Genomic DNA, 23,184 nt, shown 5'->3' with positions numbered 1-23,184 from the left:
AAAGACAAAAATAGACTAAAAATCAAAGGTTGGAAAAAGATATATCAAGCAAATGGCAACTGTAAAAGGGCAGGAGTGGCGATATTAATTTCTGATCAAATTGACTTTAAGACAAAAACCACGAAACAAGGAAGGACATTATATAATGATTAAAGGGTCAATTGAACAAGAAGATGTAACCATAATAAATATCTATGGACCCAATGAAAGAGCCCCAAAATACATAAAAAAGAGGCGTGAAACATTGTCTGATATGTGATGGAAGATGCACCCCTCAGGTCAGAAGTCACTCAAAATACAACTAGGGAAGAGCTACTTCCTCAAAGCAGAGTCAACCTTAATCATGTGGATGGAGTACAGCTTTTGGGACCTTCATTTGCTGATGGGGCACAACTCAATATGGTAAGAAACAGCTGCAAACATCCATTAATAATCAGAATATGGAATGTAGGAAGTATGAATCTAGGAAAATTGGAAATTGTCAAAAATGAAATGGAATGCCTAAAGATCAATACCCGAGGTATTAGTGAGCTGAAACAGACTGATATTGGCCATTTTGATTCAGACAATCATATGGTCTACTATGCTGGGAATGACAAATTGAAGAGGAATGACATCATATTCATCATCATAAATAACATTTCAAGATCTATCCAGAAGTATAATGCTGTCAATGTTAGAATAATATCCATACACCTATGAGGAAGACCAGTTAATACAAATATTATTCAAATTTACACACTAACCACCAAAGCAAAAGATAAAGATATTGAAGATTTTTACCAACTTCTGCAGTCTGACCAAACATGCAATCAAGAGGTGTTGATTATTACTGGAGATTGGAATGTAGAAAGTTGGAAACAAAAAAGAAGCATCAGTAGTTGGAAAATATGGCCTTGGTGATGGAAATGATGCTGGCGATCGCATGATAGAATTTTGCAAGACCAATGATTTATTCATTGTAAATGCCTTTTCTCAACAACATAAACAGTGACTATCCATGTGGACCTTGGGAGATAGACTACACAGAAATCATGTCAACTACATCTGTGGAAAGAGATGATGGAGAAGCTCAATATCATCAGTAAAAACAAGGCCAGGAGCTGACTGTGGAACAGACCATGCAGTTTCTCATATGCGTGTTCAAGCTGAAGCTGAAGAAAATTAAACAAGTCCATGAGAGCCAAAATATGACCTTAATTATATCCCACCTGAATTTAGAGATCATCGGAAGAAGAAGTTTGATGCACTGAAGACCAGTGACTGAAGACCAGAGGAGTTAGGGAATGACATTAAGAATATCATAAATGAGGAAAGCAAAAGGTCATTAAAAAGACAGGAAAGGAGAAAAAGACCAAAATGGATGTCAGAAGAGACTCTGAAACTTGCTCTTAAATAGAGAATATATCTCCCAGGTCTTTTTTGCACTAACCAACAAAAGATGTCTTCTTCTTATCATTGAGTCATCATCCATCTTTCTAGGTATCTCACTTGGGTTTTACAATATTTAGTTTGTACTTCACCAGTTACAAATGTAAAAACATTCAGTGAGGAATGAGGTATGGAACTAAATCATATAACATTACCAAATATGATAAAGTAGATTTGGCCTTATTTTTCTTCTTACATTGATTGACTTGAGTGTTTTAAACCTCAGTATCTAGCAAGGCGTCTTGCATAACAAAAGGCATTTGATTATACCTTGAATAAATAAAACTGTCTTTTGAAGAAGCAAAGGCCAAATAACTTATGATGCAAACTACATGAATATGCAACAGAGAGAAAAATAATGGAACTGTGTCATCTGTGGCATAATGTAAAGAACACTGAACAAGGTAAAAGGGGACCAGGGCTCTAATTGCAGGCCCAGCAATCACGAGCCCTTTACCACAGGTAAATAACTTCCCTATGGGTCATCCATTCATTCACAAATATATATATATATATAAAGCACTTACTATTCTCCAAAAATCATGCTGGTTCTGGGCATGTAATGGAAATAAGTCAGACCCACAAAGAGTTTCGTGTAAAGAATAATAACTGAACAAATTAGCCATTACAATGAAGCAAGATTTCTCAACTTCAGCTCTGTTGACATTTTGGACTGGGTAATTCTTTGTTTGGGGGACTGCCTCATACATTGTAGGATGTTTAACAGCATCCTGGTCTCTACTCACAAGATGCCAGTAGCACCTCCCTCCCCTAGTTGTGACCACAATTGTCACTGGATTTTGCTAAGTGTTCTCTGGGAGGGGGAAATTGTCTATGGGTGAAAACCACTACAATAAAGTGTGAAAAATTCTCTAATAAAGAGGTTCAGGACCTCTGGAGTACATAGCAGGAGAGGTAACCTAGCTTAGAGGAGTCGGGGGCTTCCTGGAGAAAGCATCAACATTGAGGCTTAAAGGAGAAAGAATTAGCCAGGCAAAGAAGGGGTAGGAAAAGGCAAAGAAAAAGTGGTTCCCCAAGTAGAAGGAAGTGTTCCAAAGACCTGGAGGCAAGAAAGACCATGGCAAATTTGAGAACTGGTATGATTAGTAAAAGGGGGTGAGAAGAGGAGAGTGGCACAAGACAGGCTGGGGAGGGAAGCTGATGTCAAGGAAAGTGGACTTTATCCTAAGGATAATGGGAAGCCAATGGAGAATTCTAAAATTCAGCTTCCACATCTCTATAAAATGAAGGACTGGTCCATGTGATTTTGAGGAAATTTATGATATGGGTTGATTTATGTTTTCAAAAAAGAAATGTCCAAGTCCTAACCCCCTGCACTTGTTCTTGGTTCGGAAATAGAGCCTTTGCAGATGTAATTGGTATACTGCATGCCACAATGGAGTAAAGTGAGCCCTAATCCAACATGGCTGGTGTTCTTATACAAAGAGGAGTTTTAGACAGAGACACACAGGAAAGAATGCCATGTGACAATAGAGGCAGAGACCAGAGTTATGCTGTCTCAAGCCAAGAAATGCCTGGAAACCAGATACTGGAAGAAGCTAGGAAGGATTTTCTCCGAGAGGCTTCAGAGACAGCACGGCCTTACATACACCCAGAATCCAGATTTCCAACCTCCAGAATTGTGAGAGAATAAATTTCTGTTAAGTCCCCCAGTTTTGAGTTCTTTGTTATGAAAGCCCTAGGAAACTAATACATTTTCCATCTCAACATTCATGATAGAAACTTATATCCTTAGGTATGAGTGAACATGTCTTAACATCTTACCATTGTGCTTTGCATTGCTTTTGACATCATTGCCTTTCTATTATCTTTTAGGTCGTCTCTTATTCCAAACATGATATAAACTTCAGCCTCAGTGACTACTTTATTATAAAAATACCTGTCAAGTAAGAATACCATAAAATTGTTTTGCTAACACAGCTACAACAATAAGATTCAGATAAAATGTAACAATCTGAAATTATATAAAGTACTTATTATTTTTTTTTAAATTGTGATTTGGGTGAAAGTTACAGAGCAAATTCACTTTCCAAGTGCTTGATATTTTTAAAGTGTCTTCCATCAACTATAGCATTTCAGCCTCATAAGGCCATAATAATAAAGCTAGAGGACAGATTTTAATTACTATATGCTAATGAAAAAAATTGATCCTGGGGAGATCACAAGACTAAGGTCCAGAGCCCTTTCCTGCAAGCCACATTACTGCCCTGATGATTTGATATCAGTGGGGAACTGCTCTCTATTTTCTTCTATGTCTTTAAAATAAGCCTACCTAGTTTCATTGTTATATGAGTTACATTGTCATTTTAAAATGTTTTTTTTTTTTTTTTAATTCTAACTGGATACTTACTTCTCAGTTTACACTTAAGTAAGAATACAGAAAACTTTCTGCACAGCAAGTGATACTATAGCAATACTATAAATAGTATATACTATAATTTTTATAGAAGCTCTGGTAGCCTAGTGCCTAAGGCATTTGACTGCTAACATAAGGCTGGTGGTTCAAACCCACTAGCCACTCTTCAGAAGGAATACTGGGCAATCTAGTTCCATAGAGATTTGTACACTATAATTATACAATAATAATACTATAAAGTTACTTTTCTTATTCATATTTGGAACAAGTAAAACAAATGTCTCCAATAAAAGCAGTCAGTTTCTGTAATTCTCCATCAATTGAGCCTTTTATGCTGGGCTAGACTAAGTGACACTATTTTCAGAAAAAATAATAAGAGAGGCAGTATAGAGTAGTGTTTGAGGGCATGGACTCTGAATCAAACTGGATGTGCTAATTAGTAGTTGTGTGATCTTGTGCAAATTCCTTAATATTTATGTTTTTTTTTTTTCCCTTGAAACATGGGGATAATAATAGCATCATATGTTGTTGTTCTTGTTAGGTGCCGTTGAGTTGACTCCGACTCAGCGACCCCATGTACTCATAGAGTTGTTGTAAAGAATAAATGCGCTAATACATGCAAAAGCTTAGAAAAGTGCCTAACAAATAGAGCTATAAAATTTGGTATTACTAAGTTATCTTGCCTTTTTTTTTTTTTTTTTTTTTTTAGGAGCTCTGGTGGTTGTAGTGCGTAAAGCATTTGACTGCTAACCAGAGGCTGGCAGTTCAAAACCACCAACCACTCCTTGGAAGGAAGATTGCGTGGGCAGTCTACTTCTGTAGTGATACTGCCTTGGAAACCCAAGGAGGGGTTGCTATGAGTCGGATCCGACTTGACGGCAGTGAGTTTGGTTTGGGTTTTTTTTTTTTTTGGTGGTTGGTTGGTATTGCCATTTTAAAATTACTAAAGTTGCTATGGCAGTTTTTCAGATAAAACTAATACAAGGCATCTCTCCCATATCTGTACTCTTTGCACTTTCTTGTAAATAAAGGATGTCATAGAGGGGGACAGTGTCTATTTCCTCTGGATCAGCCTTGTGATTTGCTTTGGCCAAAAGAATGTGATGAAAGTGAGGGTGTGCCAGTTTCAAGCTTAGTCATCAAGAGCACTTTTATGCTTCCATTTGCTCTCTCTGTTTGAGTGCTGCTGCTGCCACAGTCTAGTTGGCTGGATAATGAGAGGCACATGTGGCCCAATCTTCCTTTGCCCCAGCTGATTGCCAGTCAACTGCTAGAAATGTGAGTTAGAGCATCCTAGACCAGCCAGTCCCAGCTGACCTGCCAATAACTACAGATGCATGTGCAAGCTCAGCTGATGTCAGCCTGGCCTAGATTAGCAGAACTTCAAGGCTGACTTATAAACGGTTGTGGTTTTAAGGCAAGTAGTTATACAGCATTAGCTAACTAATAAACCCATTAAAAAAATGACAAGAAGTGAAGGCTTAATAACTTAGTCTCAATACCCTAAGTCAGGCCAGTTCCTACACATATTCACTGAGCTTAAGGCATTTCACTGCTAAAACCAGAAGGCTGGCGGTTCAAACCCACCAGCTGCTCTTCAGAAGGAAGATTAGGCAATCTACTTCCGTAGTGACACTGTCTCAGAAACCCAAGTAGGGGTCGCTATGAGTCAGGTCTGACTTAACAGCAATGAGTTTGTTTGTTTGTTTGTTTTTAACCAACAGCTAAAATCAGAATCAGCAAAGAAACTACAGGCATGATACCTATGTTGTTGTTGTTATTATGTGCCATCGAGTCGGTTAGTCCCAAAGTCCCTTTAGTCAGTCCCAAACTCAAGGTAGACATGAATTTAGCTACATAACCTGAAAATAATAACTTTCTTACCTGGCTTTTATAGTAATTTCAAAACTATTAAAGTTCTTATAGCTGATGAAATTATTTTCTGGTTCTACTGAGACAGAGAAATGTGGCAACACTGAAAATAAAAACAGAGAGACAACATTACTATTTAAACTAGTGCTGCCTTTAAAACACAGCACCCAACTAAACTTCTTGGTATAGTTGGACAGGCTGTTAACTTCAACACAGCATCATTCTTATCATCATCATCAACAACAGCAGCAGCAGTAATAATATTTCTGGGAAGCTTTCCCAGTCCATCAATCAGAAGTCCATAAAGCATCTTTGTATAAGTGGCACTTCGCTAATACTTTCCTTACACACTTATTACAGACAGTTGGTTATTGCCTCAACTAGAATATGGGCTCCTTGAAAACAGACAAACAGAATCTTTTCTTTCTTTGTCTTTGTGTATCTCCCTCTCACCTTTCTCATAAGTCTTAAAGTATATGGTCAACAAATGTTTATTGAGCTAAACTGAAAATAGAAAAGAAAATTCTGGCCTCTTTGGCATTTTCCATTTTCCTTTTTTTAGATAAAATCCACCCAATGTCCAGAATGTCATTATAATACTCTGACTTTAGTAAAGCAGAGAGAGCTTACTGTTAACTATACAGAAAAACTTTCACACAAAGTTCAGAAAGGAAATTATTGATTATTTTTCTGTCTTTGGTATTTTGAGAGCCCAAGGGAAAATTAATCTGTCTCTGGTGGCGTAGTGCCTAAGGCATTTGACTGCTAACCAGAAGGCTGGTGGTTCAAACCCACCAGTCACTCCTTAGAAGGAAGACTGGGCAATCTACTTCTGTTGAGGTACCACCTCGGAAACCCAAGGAGGGGTCGCTATGAGTTGGAATTGATTTGTCAGCAGTGAGAGACAGCACTGTCTTCTCTTTACACCTAGGATGCCAGGGCTTATTGACTGTAATTCTATTGACCTGTACAATATTTAATAGAAACTTAGGTGACTGAATGAACCTGATATTGTGGACAAAGACTGACACTTAAGAGTTAGCTTCAGATGTGCCTCATGTGACTTAGAAGGTAAAGGCTAGAAGTAAACTCACTGCCATCCAGTCGGATCCAACTCATAGCGACCCCTCCTTGGGTTTCTGAGACAGTATCAATACAGAAGTAGATTGCCCAATCCTCTTTCCTAGGAGTGGCTGGTGGGCTAGAACTGCCAGCCTTGTGGTTAGCAGTCACATGCTTTAGGCACTACACTACCAGAGGTACTGTAGAAAAGCAGTGCAATTTACTAACCTGTTATAAAATATCAAGGCAGGAATTGATCTTTGGATGTAGGAAAATATTTCATCCTATCATCAAATAAAGGAGTGCTGATGGCAAAATGATTAAGTGCTTGGGTGCTAACTGAAAGGTCAGCAGTTCAAATCCACTAGCTGCTTCGTATGAGAAAAGACCTGGTGATCTCTTCTGTAAAAATTTCAGCCTAGGAAACCCTATAAGGCATTTGGCTGCTAACCAGAAGGTCAGAGGTTCAAACCCACCAGCTGCTTCCTGGGAGGAAGATGAGGCAACTTACTTCCATAAAGATTTATAGCCTTGAAAACCCGGTGGGGGACACTGTGAGTTGGACTCAATTCACTGGCAGTGGATTATTTATTTATTTATTTATTTAGTGTAGGAGAGCCTATGAACAGTTCTACTCTGTCCTACAGGGTTGCTATGGGTCAGAATCAACTTGATGATACACAACAACACTAGCATCATGCTCTATTGACCTGCCGTGTGGCAAGCATTCTCCTATCAACAGGGATATACTCATGAATAAGAGAGACACAGCCCGTCTTTGATGAGTTTACAGACAAGCAGGGAAGTCAGGCATAAATAAATAATCACACAATCACCCAAACTACAGTTGTGCAAACAGATATGAAGGAGTCCAAGGGCTTCTACCCAGGAAAAGGAATTCAAAGAAGCTTCCCTAAAGAAAGGGCTGTTTAACAAAGAATTGAAACATGAATAGGAGTTGGCTATACAATGAGGGATGGGAAATGTGTTCCAGGCAAACGGAAATTGTGTGCAAAGCCACAGATGTTGGAGTGAGAAAAGAGTGGTATAAAACAAGGCCCAAGAGGTAGGTAGACAGCTCACAATGAGGATTTTGGTTTTTATCATAAAAGGAGTAGGAATTTTCAATGGAAATATTATAACACAATCAGATTTTCATTTCAAGATTACTTTGGCTAATTCCAAGCAATAAAGACACCAGTTAGGTGGCTTTGCAGCACCATTGGCGGGAGTGTGGTTATGACATGGATGAGGGTGGCTGCAGAAAGTTAAAGATGAAAGAATTCTACCAAAAAAAAAAAAAAACAAAACCTGAAAGGCATTCTGGTGGCTCAGTGCCTAAGGCATCTAAGGCATTTGACCGCTAACCAGAACTCTGTTGTTGTTGTTGTTGTTATGTTCCGTCGAGTCAGACGGACCGACTCATAGCGACCCCTCCTTGGGTTTCTGAGGCAGTATCACTATGGAAGTAGATTGCCCCATCTTCCTCTAGATATATACAAAATAGTTGGAGGAAGGGAAATTGGTTTGGGTCATGTTATAGAGAGCCTATGATCTTTAATATTGAGTTTCATTATAACAAATTTGGTTTTGCTTTCTAATTGTTAAAATTTTTGCATTTTTTATTCTTATCATAAGTCTGCTGATGGCATTTTTTTTTTAAAAAAGTGTCTTCAAATAGAAGAAAGTTCAGTTTGTTAACAGACCACACAAATACCCTATTAAATTACTATAAGAAATGGAAGATTAAGTTGTTCGTATGTTAATTATTAGTGCCTGGGTGGTGCAAATAATTAACACGCTTGGCTACTAACCCAAAGGTTGGAAGTTTGAATCCACCCAGAGGGTCCTTGGAAGAAAGTCTTGGAGACCTACTTCTGAAAACCTTATGGAGGACAGTTCTATTCGACACATTTCGGGTGACCAAGAGTCAGCATCAATTGGATGGCAACTGGTTTTTTTGTGTTACTTGTTACTCCATTCAATATGTTTGATTTCAAAATATAAACATATTAAATTTCCAAATAAATAGAGATTTCTGATCCAGAAAGAAGATAGTGCTGTACTGGGAATAAAGAAAGCTGAGGCTGCTCTTGTTCTGTCACTAACTGATTGTAAATCCTTTATTCATTTTACTGGATTTCACTCACCACTTCCCTGACTGTTCAAAGTTCTCCTAAAATCATACTTCTGGAAAGAACCTTAGTTTGTCAAGCTTCTTATGAAACTAGATACTTTTGGCCCTATGATGAAGAACACAAGTTCAGCAAGATGGATCTGCTCCATGTTAACAAGGAAATGTGGGAACTAGAATCTAGGCATTCAAACAGCCACCACCACACCAGCCAGTACCATTCCAGCAGGTTGCTTCATGTTGTGTTATGCATATTAATAAAACAATTATTATAAAAACGTTAATTCTTGTCAAATTACCATATTCTTTAATTTCAAAATATGCGGTTGTAGTTGTTGAAAAGTCTTCTTTATATTTTGCTTGAATTGTCCATACACCATATCTGAGGAAGCAAAATATTTAAAATTACAGATATGATCAAATATTTCTAATCTACCTAGAAGAGATACAATTAATGCCAACTTTAAAGAGGAAAAGACAGGTAAAAGTATAGAGAGCTTAAGTAATATATTTTATTTCTGACTATTTTTTAAGTGATAAACAGAAATAATTGAGCATTTTCAGAATAATAGAAATCATTTAGTAATTTGTTTCTTCATAAATTGAATTATTTTTCTAAATTATTTTTAATATAGTAAAAAATCTTGTTTTGAAGGATTTATAATACTTGAGAATTTACTTAATCCTGGAGCTTAATTATAATACCATGATACTAAGATTCACAATATAGTAGAAAATCCATACTAATATTTCTAGAAATATATTATACAGGTTAAGCCTATCCAGCTGATGAAATTCATACCTCACATTATATGAAATTATGGTTAGATACAAACCATGGCTTAAAGAAGAAAAGACATGGGTTAGCAGCCTTCATTCAACAATATTTACTAAGCACTGAATTAAGAATTGGAGATCAAAAGTGAATAAGATAGAACCGTCTCTCCCTTCATAGAGCTACCAGGCCACAGGCATTCGCATTTCGACGTCTCCATTTCCTAGTAGGTTGGACTTGGACAACTCATTTAACCTCAGTTGTAAAATGGGGGAGGGAGAGAACAATGACCTAATTTGCAGGTTGTTTATATAATCAGGGAATGCGTTATTATAGTTATTATTCTTATCATTATCAACACAACTCCAATTAATATTTGTTATTGTTGTTGTTATGTGCCGTCGAGTCAAACCCGACTCATAGCGACCCCTCCTTGGGTTTCCGAGGCAGTATCACTACGGAAGTAGGATTGCCCAACCTTCCTTCCGAGGAGTGCCTGGTGGGTTTGAACCGCCAGTCGTCTGGTTAGCAGGCAAGTGTCTTAGCCACTATGCTACCAGAGCTCCCAATTAATATTTATCAAGTGTGTATTATGTTGAAAGGAGCTCTAGTGGCTAGTGGTTAAAGCATTTTATTTGGCTGTTAAACCATAAGGTCGGCAGTTTAAACCCACTAGCTGCTCCACAGAAGAAAGATGAGGTAGTCTGCTTTGGTAAAGACTGGCAGCCTTGGAAACCCTATGGGGCAATTTAACTCTGTCCTATATGGTGGCTATGTGTCAGAATTGACTCAGTGGCAGTGGCTTTATGATGATGATGATGATGATGATGATGTTGAGATGCTGGAGATACAGCAGTGAGCAAGACAGACCAGGCCCCTGCCTTCAAGAATTTTACAGTATAATGGGGAATAAAAAAGCAAGTAAATGAAGAAATAAATAATTATAAAATTGAGATTAGCATCATGAAGAAAATAAGTAAGATGCTGAGATAGGAAAAGGAAGGAAGAAACTACATCAGATCAATGTTCAGGGATGACTTCTTTGAAAGGCTGCATTTCCCGTGTTCTAAAGAACGAGAAGCTCTGGTAGCATAGTAGCTAAGACACTTGACTGCTAACCAGAGGGCTGGCGGTTCAAACCCACCAGCCACTCCTCGGAAGGAAGATGGGGCAATCTACTTCCGTAGTAATACTCTTTCGGAAACCCAAGGAGGGGTCACTATGAGTCAGTCGGGTTTGACTCAACGGCACATAACAACAACAACAACAAAGAATGAGAAGTAGCCATTTTTGTGGACAGCAAAGTGAAGCACATCCTAAGCAGAGGGGACAATGTGTGCAAAGGTACGGAAGCGGGAAAGTACTTGTCATGATAGCCAGAAACATAATCTGCCCAGGACCAAAGGGCACAAGATGAAGTGGAGCAATGATAACAGTAACAAAATAATCGGCTCACTTCTGTACTATAAATCAGATAGATAAAGCCACCAGAGCTTTGCAATTTTAAGATTATCCAAATTATTCACATCTCCCAATTCATCCAAATTTCTAGAAAATTTTCAGTATAGTGAGTTAACTGCTAACACTCTTCTAGAGAACGGTGCAGATATAACCATAAAATGAGTTTCTTTTAAAGTCCTACTATAGCCATTTGTGCTGGCGAAGAATGCTGAAAGTACCGTGGACTGCTAAAAGAACTAACAGATCTGTCCTGGAGGAAGTGCAGCCAGAATGCTCCTTGGAAGCAAGAATGGCCAGACTTCGTCTCACCTATTTTGGTCATGTTGTAAGAAGGGACCATTCCCTGGAGAAGGATGTCATGCTTGGTAGGGTGGAGGGTCGACGAAAGAGGGGGAGGCCTTCAACGAGATGGATTGATACAGTGGCTGCGATGATGGGCTTGAGTATAGCAGGGATTGTGGGGCTGGTGCGGGATCGGGCAGTGTTTCGTTCTGCTGTGCATGGGGTCGCTATGAGTCGGAAACGACTTGACGGCACTTAACAACAACAACAACATAGCCATTTAAGGAGCTCTGGTAGCATAGTGCCTAAGGTACTTCACTGCTAACCTGAAGGCTGGCGGTTCAAACCCACCAGTCACTCCTTGAAAGGAAGATGGGGCAATCTACTTCCGTAGTAATACTGCCTCGGAAACCCAAGGAGGGGTCGCTATGAGTCAGGTCTGACTTGATGGCACACAACAACAACAACAATATGGCCATTTATAGGTGCATTTGCCTTATCTGTCCTGCTCTAAGTTCCCTGAAAGCAAGGACTGTGGATTCTCTTCTATTTTGCACCTCTCACTCTCAGATTAGGAATATGCTTACTAAATAGTTATTACATTGACTCTGTTTAAACACATTGTCACATAATTTAACATGAAGCCAGATAGAAGAAAAGGCTTCAAGAACACCCTCCCTCTTGGATCTGCCTTCTTGGAGACACAGATTAGAGAGGATCAATATTTATTTTCTAACACTCTGAGTGAGGGATGGAACCACAATAGTCTTTTAAACTAAAAGTTTATTAAATTCCTTGAGGGGTGAGGAGTTGATAGTTTTAATGGGGAAAAAAAAAACCCGTGGACTATTTTTGCGTCTTCTCAATTTTTGTTTATATATATATATATAAAGGAGCAGCTCTGGTAGCATAGTGCCTAAGGCACTTAACTGCTAACCAGAAGGCTAGCGGTTCAAACCCACCAGCCACTCCTCAGAAGGAAGACTGGGCAATCTACTTCCGTAGTGATACTGCCTCAGAAACTCAAGGAGGGGTCGCTATGAGTCGGGTTCAACTCAATGGCAAACAACAGCAACAACAACATATATAAAAGAGTGGTGAGACGTATTGGGGGGAGGAGTTTGAGGAGTAGGGGGCCTTGTCCAGAACTGAGCCTAGCTTCTCACTAGACTTAAAAAGATTCTGCATATTCCCATTTCTTTCACAATGACACCCTTTGTTAACAGCAGGTGTCTCCTTTAGACTGGTGATCTGTTTCACAACCAAAAATTTCAGATGTGCTTTTCGGAGAAAATTTTACTAACAAATACTTTAGAATACTTAGGATTAGATGGAATCTTGAAGTCAGGAAAAGAGATAATTCCAGTATAATCATTTTCTTCTACCAGATCAACTTCTTTTCCTTCAGGATCCTTTGAATAAAAACAAACAGGCTCAAAGCTCAGAAACCATATTTTTAACTTTTAACTAATGATGTAATTTTTTTTTAATCTACAGAAATATTTACCAGCAAATACCTGTGTCTTCAAATTAAATATGAAAGAAGAAGATTAAGTGTTTTGGAAGGCAAATATGATTCATCTAAGCCTTTTCTTTCCATCTTTTGGAACCTCCCCCAACTCTTACTTCACCAACACATACACACATACACAGAGACACATGCACACACATACCAATCAAGAGTTCCTTATGAAAAAAAGAAATGTAACAAAATACAAAAATAAAAAAATGATATTATTATTAATCAAATGTGGATTTTGAGGGTTTAAAGATACCAGAATCTAAATTTTACATAGGCTTATTCAAAGTTTTCTAAAGTAAATCTGCTATAAATGTATTTCTCAAGTAGATATTTTGTAACTGTGAAATAGGGACATTTGGCACTTGATAACAACACTCAAAATGGTTACATAATCTTGAAAGTTTTCATAAAGTTTCCCCACCAAGTTCACTTAGTGTTTGGGTTAGAAAATTGAAATGAGGTTTTAACTTTCTTTGGACAACATTTGGCAGTCCACTTCGGCCTTAATTCGGAAGCTTACCACCATTTGCCAGGATTACGAAATCTATGGTCAGGATTTTAAGGTGTTTTTTTTTTTTCCCCCTTGATTTTGAACAAGAATTAGAATCATAGCTAAATAAACTCCTAGCTGTACTTTATCCCTGTAGCCTACTGGGTACAATGCTTCTAAGATGATCTCTCTCAAGTACCATGTTAGGATGATTCTACACACTATTCCTTATTACTCTGGGATAGATACCGTAATCTGTGGTTCAAGACCCTCCGCTAGTCCAGCTAGCCGCCTCTCTTCCCAGGGCAGCTCTCACATGGGACAACTGGCAACCGTGCCTCCTTGTGAGGGGCCAGGATTCTGCATCACTCAGGTTTATCTTCTCTTCTGTAAAGCAGCTTCCTCATTTCTGGCCATGCCACTCTTGCTTGCTTCCTCTCCTCATCCCCTCACTCCCGCAGTCTGCAAGGCTTCTCTATGCATTCCTCCTGCTGCCAAGCCCACACCCTTGCTCCTTGCGTCTAGATTTCTGCAGCAGTCCTGAGTGGTTTCCCCTGCTCCACATACCCTCACTTCTACTGTAGCAAGGCTCCTTGCTATACCAAGACTTGTGCCATAAATCTGTAATTATGACTTTGGGTGGCAGGTTGTAGGACTCTTAAATTCTAGGTCTGGCCTTATTCTAACTTTCAAATCTTTTGTCTCCTTCCACTTTCCAGGGTTGCCTCTGCTCTCAGATTGGATTCTTTCTGTTCTAACTGCTTTCACACTATTTGTTCTCTTTTGTTCTTTTTCTAGAAATTCTCCCACTTCACTGCATATCTAAATTCTACTCGTTGTTCCAGGCCCAGTTCAAATCCAACTCTTCCCTGAAGCCTCCTTTGGACTCTGTGAGCGCTCTCTTTTCTGAGCTCCTGGGTTTACTATAGTCTGTGTCAATAGTTAGGAGCTCTGGTAGCGTAGTGCCTAAGGCACTTGATTGCTAACCAGAAGGCTGGCGGTTCAAACCCGCCAGCCACTCCTCGGAAGGAAGCTTGGGCAATCTACTTCCTTAGTGATACTGCCTGCCTCGGAAACCCAAGGAGGGGTTGCTATGAGTCAGGTGCGACTCAACGGCACATAACAACAACATGTCAATAGTTGTCAATCACAATCTTAGAATACTCTGTTGTTTTACAAGTAACTGATTTTAAAATAGTTTGATATTAAAGTTTGTGAAAGGTTTATGATCTTTGAAAGTTAGAGAGGATTCAAAGTTATTCCAACACAGTACTGTCTTTTCACTTGCATTCTAAGTTATGTTTGTTTTTTGAGTAGAAGAAAGTGTTCCAACCTATCATGAAGAACCATTACTAACACACCTACTGTTAATAGGGGATACTATGTAATATTTCATTTTCCACAAAAATTTCTTAGGGGTGCAACACAAACTGGATAAGAGCAAGGGACTTCATTGTACATGTGTTTATCATCTGTTGTTTATTTCATGTCTGACAAATGTTAGACAGCTGATGTTTACTTCATGCTTTACCACTATTTTTCACATTGTTAGTATGTCAGTTACAAATTCTAAGTTACTTAAGTGTAAGTATAATTCTTTATCTTGAATTCTACAAATCAAAAATCATATATATAATGTTGTTGTTAGGTTGTTGTTATATAATAGATACTCAATTAATTCTTCATGATTGATTGATGTTCTTTTAAAAAGAACTCACAAAAGAAATAATTAAATGGTTTAGTTATAAATCCTTCAACTTATAGAAACTTACTATCTAGGAGTTTTTCAGATATGTCTATTGACATATACAACACAGACCTACGATGTTATATTCAGAGTAGGTGTTCAGTAGCGATTTATGAAGCATTGAATGATTCAGTGAAGTGTGAGGCAGGATTATGGAATGATAAATCTCATCCTGGGAATAAGAAAATTATTACTTAAATGAAAAACATACTTACTATGAAAGTTAAGACAGTTTGTCTTTTGGCTGGCTTCAAGTCTTCATTCAATGAATAAACTCTAACCTTTACTGTAAGAATAATTGGCATCATTAAAAACCTCTGCCAAACACAAGGGTCTTTTCATTTTTAAAACAATCATTTTTTAAAAAAATTAATTTAATTTAATAAAGACAGTTGTTTGTGGAGTGAAATTATACTGATGGGATTATAAGCCTTATCCTACACCCAAGGACAGAGACTTACCATTTACATGCTCTGGCATCTGATGGCATCAGATAAATTTTCACAGACTTAAGGAGAAAATAAGGAGCTCTGGTGGCATAGTGGATAAGGCATTTGGCTGTTTAACAAAGGTTGGCAGCTCAAACCCACCCGCTACTCTGTGGGAGAAAGATGAGGCAATCTACTTCTGCAAAGATCTATAGCCCTGGAAACCCAGTAAGGGTTACTGTGAGTTGGAATCAACTTGATGGCAGTGGGTTCTCTTTTTTTTTTAAGGAGAAAATAAACTGGTTCTATGGAGTGAGCTTTTCATATCTAACTTGTAAGAGTGATGGGAAATACTACCAAAACCAAATTCACTCCCACTGAGTGGATTCTGACTCATAGGGACTCCCTTTGGGTTTCCAAGGCAGCAAATCTTTACGGAAGTAGATTACCCAGTCTTCCTTCCATGGAGTGGCTGGTGGATTTTGTGTGTGTGTGTGTGTGTGTGTGTGATTTGGGTGAAAGTTTACAGAGCACATTTACTTTCCATACAGCAGTTCACATACACTTTATCTTATGACATTGAGACATTGACTACAATTTACCATAATGCAACAGCTCCTCCTCACTTCCTCCCGATAGCTACCTCTTCCCTGTGTCAATCCCTCCATGCACTCCTGCCCCCTGAGCTGTCTCCCTGTGCATAAACAGCCCTTCTTTCTCCCATGATTGTTTTCTCCAAGGAGTGTATCTACCTCAGGTAAATGTTCAACTCATATGCCTGTCTTCTGTTTGGCTGGAAGCCACAGATGTGGGTTCAATTCCAGACCTGAAGGGCAGCTAGGGGCCATAGACTCAGTGGTTCCATCAGGCTCTATCAGATCAACAAACCTGGTCCTCCCTTTTTTTTTCTCCAAATGATTTTGAGTTTTGTTCCACATTGTTCTCCCTCTCTATCCAGGATCTCCGACATAGATCCCACTCTAAGTGGTTGACAGTGGTAGCTGGGCACCATCTAGTTCTTCAGGTCTCACAGTCATATAGGCTGAGGATCACATGGTATACCAGTCACTAGGACTAATAAAACAATCATTCTTAAAAAAGATGAGTCCCATTTAAATAAAAAAATAACATGTAATCAATGTATTTTAAAAAATCCATATTTTAAAAAAAGAAAAGGATAGTTTGCAAACATATACAAAAGATTCTTTTAAGAATTCTCTTAGAAGGTAAGATGGTGGGATAGGCAGACAAGCTCCACAGACCCTGTACAACAAAGAAAAGAGAAAGCAATTGACAGAGATACAGAAGATAATCCTGGAGCCCTGAGCTTTGAAAGGAAGTATACAGAAGTGGATTAGGCACCAAGTAGTGGAAAAACCTGAATGAAAACAGTGAGTACGGAGACAGTCAGAGCAGTGGACTATCAGCTACTCTGATAGGACTGACAGCCTGAATATTTCTAAGTGGTGTTGGGACCTGAGAATTGACCTAAAGATCAGCCATGGTCGCCAAGGGCTGCAGGGATGACTGCACTGGTGGCCTTTGACCAGGAAGGGAAATAGCAAGGAGGAAGACAACCTGAGCTGTGGACTTTCAGCTGTCTGGAAGGTGCAGCCATTTTGATTGTTTACATGTGGCAGCCATTTTGGATATTGAAAGTGACCAAGGGCACAGTCATTTTGAATGTTTACAAGCAGAAGCCATTTTGGATTTTAAAGTGACAGCATTCTCATTCTGATTCCAGGGACATAAGAATAGGCTCCGTTTGCCAAGAATGGCAGGAACATACAGGAAGCAGACAACAGGAAAGGAGACAGGTGGAGAGTATATAAATGCTGCCCACTAGCAATTAGAGGAGCACGACACAGTACCCTGCGTATGTAGATAATATACAAAGAAAACAAAAATCGTGGGCAAGTCACTCCAACATACAATCACCAATTAAATATAAACACAAAAAAGTCACAATACCTCGGAGACTACAGAGCATCACAGTCCACACAAAGAAGCAAGATAAAGCAGGAGAAAGAAAGGACTAGGATACAGACTCAAAACACATCCCTGAGGAAGATGCAGCATTGGAATTCCCTGATAAGGAATTCAAAAGAATTATATTTAGGTACCTTCAATGCACTGGGAGACAGATCAAGGAAAACACTGACAAAACTGAAGAAAACACAGAGAAAACCTGAGAACAATTTCAAAAGACAATACAAGAACAAAATGACAAAATAAATGAAAAATTAGAAATGATACAAAATCTACAGACAGAAATCCAGAAGAATAATACTAAATTTTCAGAAATAGATGAAAGGAGTAGAACTGAATCAATGGAAGATAGAAGTAGTGAGACTGAAGGCAAATACCTCAATACTTCTTTGGAAAGGAACAATCAGAAAAAAGATCAAAACAAAATGAAGAAAGCCTAAGGTTCATGTGGGATACCATCAAAAGGAATAACCTACGTGTCACTGGAATTCCAGAACAGGTAGAGAAAAATAAAACCACTGAGAAAATTGTCAAAGATTAGTTGGAAGAGAATTTTACTGATATGATGAAAGATGAGAATATATCCATTCAAGAAGTCCAATGAACCCCAAATAGGATAGAGCCCAAAAGAAAATCACCAAGACATATCATCATCAAATTTACCAAAACCAAAGAAAGAATCCTGAAAGCACCACGAGAAAAACAAAAAGTTACCTACAAGGGCCAACCAATAAGACTTAGCTCAGATTTCTCGACAGAAATCATGCAAAAGAGAAGACAATGGGATGCTATACATAAAACCCTGAAAGAGAAAAATTTCCAACCAAGAACTATGTACCCAACAAAACTGTCCTTCAAATATGATGGTGAAATTAGGGCATTTTCCAGATAAGCAGAAATTAAGGGAATTTGTTAAAACCAGATCAACCTTACAAGAGATGCTAAAGGGAGTCCTTTGGACAGAGAACCCATAAATATTCACAAATACTAAAACAATAGCAATGAAGGAAGTGATAACATGATTCATAAACAAAATGAGCTCATCATAGAAAATTATTTGGAACAAAGAAATCAAAACAATGAAAAAGCACATGACAAAAATAACAGCAACAAATTAATATTTGCTGATAATTACATATCTGGCAAGGGACTTATCTTTAACACTTTAACAACAAAAAGATTAACAATCCAATTAAAAAATGGGCAGAAGACATGAATGGACACTTCACCAAAGAGGATATTCAGGCAGCCAGCAAATACATAAAGAAATGTTCATGATCATTAGCCATCAGAGAGATGCAAATCAAAACAAGAATAAGATACCATCTCACCCCAGCACTAATAGCAAAGTTCAACAAGACAGAAAATGGCAGACGCTGATGAGGATGTGGAGAGATTGGGACTCTCATATATTGCTGGTAGGACTGTAAAATGATACAACCACTGTGGAAAACAGTATGGCAATTCCTTAAAAAGCTGGAATTAGAAATACCATTTGACCCAGCAATCCCATTACTAGGTATATATCCTAAAGAAGTGAGAGCCAGGACAAGAACAGATATATGCACACCCATGTTCATCGCCGCACTATTTACAATAGCAAAAAGATGGAAACAACCTACATGCACATCAACAGAAGAATGGATAACCAAACTGTGGTACATACACACAATGGAATACTATGCAACCCTGAAGAATAATGTAAAATCTGCAAAACAGCACATAACATGGATGAACTTGGAGGATATTATGCTGAGTAAAAGAAGTCAATCACAGATGGACAAATATAGTATTAGTTCATTATTGTAAAAAATCAAGGAAAGGTTTATATATGGAAGAGAACTTTCTTTGTTGGTTACCAGGGCTGGTAAGGGAGGGGAGGGAACATTGTTAAAAAAAAAAAAAAAGCATTGACCCATGTCACTTTAGTTTTGTGTATTTCACTGTATACATAAATTACATTTCAATAAAATGCATTAAAAAAAGAATTCTCTTAGATTCCTTTAAATATTTTCTTTTAGTGTATTTAAAGAACTTTTCTGTTTATTAACATACATTTAATATAACTTTTAGGGAATCATCCATAGTACAAAATCAGGTATACCTGTAATTAAACCATTGTTTATCAAGAATTTCATAGTAGAATCCTACAAAGTCCTACTTTGCCAAGTAGTGACTGGAATCTTAAAAACTTGCAAGTGGCCATCTAGATGCAATGATAGGTCTCTTCTCATTCAGAGCAAAGAAGCATGAAGAAAACCAAAGACCCATGGAAACAACTAGTCCAAGCAACTTGTGCACCATGCAATCCTCAGCCTATATGACTATGAGACCAGAAGAACTAGATGGTACCCGGCTACCACTGTCAACCACTCGGAGAGGGATCTATGTAGGAGATCCAGGATAGAGAGTGAGAACAATGTGCATCAAAACTCACAATCATTAAAAAAAAAAGTTTTCTGGTCTGATAGAACCTGATGAAACTACTGAGGCTATGGCCTCTAGCTGCCCTTCAGGTCTGGAACTGAACCCACTCCTGTGGCTTCCAGCTAAACAAAAGATAGGCATATGAGCTGAACATTTACCTTAGGTAGATACACTCTCTGGAGAGATCAATCATGTGAGAATAGAAGGGCTGTGTATGCACAGGGAGACAGTTTGGGGGGGGGTGGCAGGAGTGCATGGAGGGAAGGGCACAGGGAAGAGGTAACTATGGGGAGGAAATGGGATGGGAGCTGTTGCATTGTGGTAAATTGTAGTCAATGTCATGAGACAAAGTATATGTTAGCTACTGCATGGAAAGTGAATTTGCTCCGTAAACTTTCACCCAAATCACAATTTAAAAAAAAGATGGTGTGGCAATAGGGATGAGGCTGTTGTTATGTGCCGTCAAGTTGGCCCCGACTCATAGTGATCCCTCCTTGGGTTTCCGAGGCAGTATCACTACGGAAGTAGATTGCCCCAGCTTCCTTCTGAGGAGTGGCTGGTAGGTTTGAACCACCAGACTTCCAGTTAGCAGTCAAGTACCTTAGGCACTATGCCACCAGAGCTCCCTTATCCTAAAGATGCTTATACTAAAAATTCTTCAAGGATCTTCAGATTAAATGTGTCCCTTAGGCCATTGAGCTATAAATGGCAAGATGTGATCATTCTTAAAACAAAACAAAACAAAACAAAACAAAAAATTTACTTTTAAGGAATTCTTTTTCTTCCGGGTAAAATAAAACTTTGTGCTACTCCATGGATTAAATAACAATGGAAACCTCTCTCCTAGTTCTTAGTTAGGAGCTCTGATAGTGTAGTGCCTAAGGCACTGGACTGCTAACCAGAAGGCTGATGGTTCAAACCCACCAATCACTCCTCGGAAGGAAGATGGGGCAATCTACTTCCATAGGGATACTGCCCTGGGAACCCAAGAAGGGGTCTCTATGGGCCGGGTCCAACTCGACGGCACATAACAATAACAAGAAGAAGTTCCTACTGTGTGTTCCAAAACAAAAAATATGTATGAGTTCATTTCATTCTAAAACAACCCTAAGAGGTAAGATCTATTATTATTTCCATTTCACAGATGAGGAAAGTGGGGCACAGAGAAGTTGAGTAACTTGTCTAGGGTCACTTTGCTAATAACTGCCAAAACTGGGATTTGAACCCAGACAAGCTGCCTCCAAAGTCTAGCTCTTATTAAGGGGTCAATATTTAAGAAAGTTCCCTAATTTTTCTCCATGATTAGAATAGATGAGGATACCACATCTTCTTATAGCAAATTCCTGATAGAGAAATAATAAATGAGGCAGTTCTTAAGGAAAGCCTTGATAGTTAAGAAAGACTTCAGGCCCTAGGTATCAGATTCCTTACTGGACAAGCACAGAGGTAGTGTCAACAGGATCTAATTAAGGATGAATCCTATGATATAGGAGGATGATAAGAGTGAGGCTTCACTTCTTGCTAGCTATGATTATGTTCAAAAGGACCCAAGTCTCACGGGCAAAGACTGTTTCCTTATATACCAAGTCATCTTTGAGTCTAACAATGACTTTCTGTCCAAAATGATGGCAATATCACCACCCTCTCTAGGCTTTGCTGAGCCATCAAAAAAGGTGCTTCTGCTGAAACAATAATGGTGTAGCCCCATTCCATCCCACTACTGTTATTTACATCAACCGACACTTAGTGAGAATGCCCTGCATTCAGTTTTTCAACAAAGCTGGTTGGTCTTTCCTCCCTCCATCTGTTCTTCAGTAGGAATATCTTGACTGAAACTCCATACCCTCTCCAAACTGCCTCTTGTCACATTCCTTCCTCCCCACATACTCTTCTCTCATAATCCTGTCACTGCTCAAAAGGCAATATGGGTAAGGGAGAGGAATGTGAGAATTAAAGAATTGCAAACACATGGACATATTTGGGCAGCTTCACACTTTGTGTACATAGGGAATAATTCTAGCCATTCCTTTTAATCACAGGGTTTTCACTGACTATCCTGACCTTTTCCCCTCTAAAAACAGAACCATGAATATGGAACATTGTTTTAACAGACTCTTTCTTAGGTGGAGCCCCTTAGAAAATTAATATTTGTATAATTCTGTGATCTAGTTTATTCTTTGCTAAAGCATTTGTTTTTGATCCTTTGAAGTTGGATTTATTTCCCAAATTTGGAGATTAGCTCCAAAGTCAATGAACTTAAAAAAAAGGCTCTATAATAAATTATTTTCCCATTGCCAAAATTTTTTTTAGAAGTAAGTCTTATATTTGTTTAATAAATAAGACATAGCACAATAATTCATAATTTTAAAAAATATTTTAATACTTAGAATAAATGATAGGACAAATAATAAAATTATTGATTTTGCAATTTATCAATTTCCATATAAAATTAAAATTCGGACGTTATTAACAAATTTAAATGTCATTAGGAATTGCGACTCTTGAGCAAGCTGAAAACCAGTGCCTACTTAAATTTCAGTGTTAACAAGTTAAACAATACAGTGTCAATTTTTTCTCCCCATGGAGAAAGAAGTATCTTATACTCTACCTGACTGGTCTGGAGTGTAAACAGGTTTGTCTGTATGAATGAAGAGAAATCCATTGTCATAGGTTATTGGTACTTTTTTTGCACGTGAAAAATGCTTTGATATAACATCCAAATACACATATGGAACTGTACTTTGGCCTTCAGGCAATTGTTTGGGTTGTATCTATAAAAGAAAACATTGACGGGAAAGAAAAATTTTTTAAAAAATTTTTTCTCCTCATTTTCCTTTATTTACTTATTTATTATAACAACTTTATTAGGTATGATTTACATACCATAAAATTCATCCGTTTAAAGCATATAATTCAGTGGTGGGTTTTTTTTAATTATATTTACAGAATTTAGGACACATATATCATCTGAAAAAAGAAATCCCATACCCAGTAGCAATCACCTCCTAATCCCCATCAGTCCTAGGCAACCACTTAACTACTTGGCTCTATAGATCTGTCTGCTGTGGACAGTTTTTTTTAACGAGTTTGTTTTACATTCAACGTTAAGTGTACTTTTAGTTTCACTCCCCATTTACCATTCCCAACCCTAACCCAGTATCCTCCCCTCCCTGGCCAGTAACCTTCC

The 23,184-nt window shown here is 38.3% G+C and overlaps 1 protein-coding gene across 1 annotated transcript in view; it reads right to left on the bottom strand.

Moving 5' to 3' along the window:
* LOC103193519 (complement C5) overlaps window positions 1-23,184 on the bottom strand; it is a 136,763-nt gene that overhangs the window by 104,093 nt on the left and 9,486 nt on the right. The window contains 6 exon segments of the mRNA XM_042780394.1: window positions 3,217-3,331; window positions 5,693-5,783; window positions 9,176-9,258; window positions 12,715-12,806; window positions 15,369-15,439; window positions 22,606-22,768. Of these exon segments, the coding sequence (XP_042636328.1) occupies window positions 3,217-3,331; window positions 5,693-5,783; window positions 9,176-9,258; window positions 12,715-12,806; window positions 15,369-15,439; window positions 22,606-22,768 (615 nt within the window).

The sequence above is a fragment of the Orycteropus afer genome, unplaced genomic scaffold (genome assembly GCF_000298275.1).
Source record: "Orycteropus afer afer isolate SDZICR_OR568_19922 unplaced genomic scaffold, OryAfe1.0 scaffold00037, whole genome shotgun sequence".
Lineage (NCBI taxonomy): Eukaryota > Metazoa > Chordata > Mammalia > Tubulidentata > Orycteropodidae > Orycteropus > Orycteropus afer.
The sequence above is the reverse complement of the archived record's forward strand: the minus strand, read 5'-3'. Positions and strand labels throughout refer to the sequence as shown.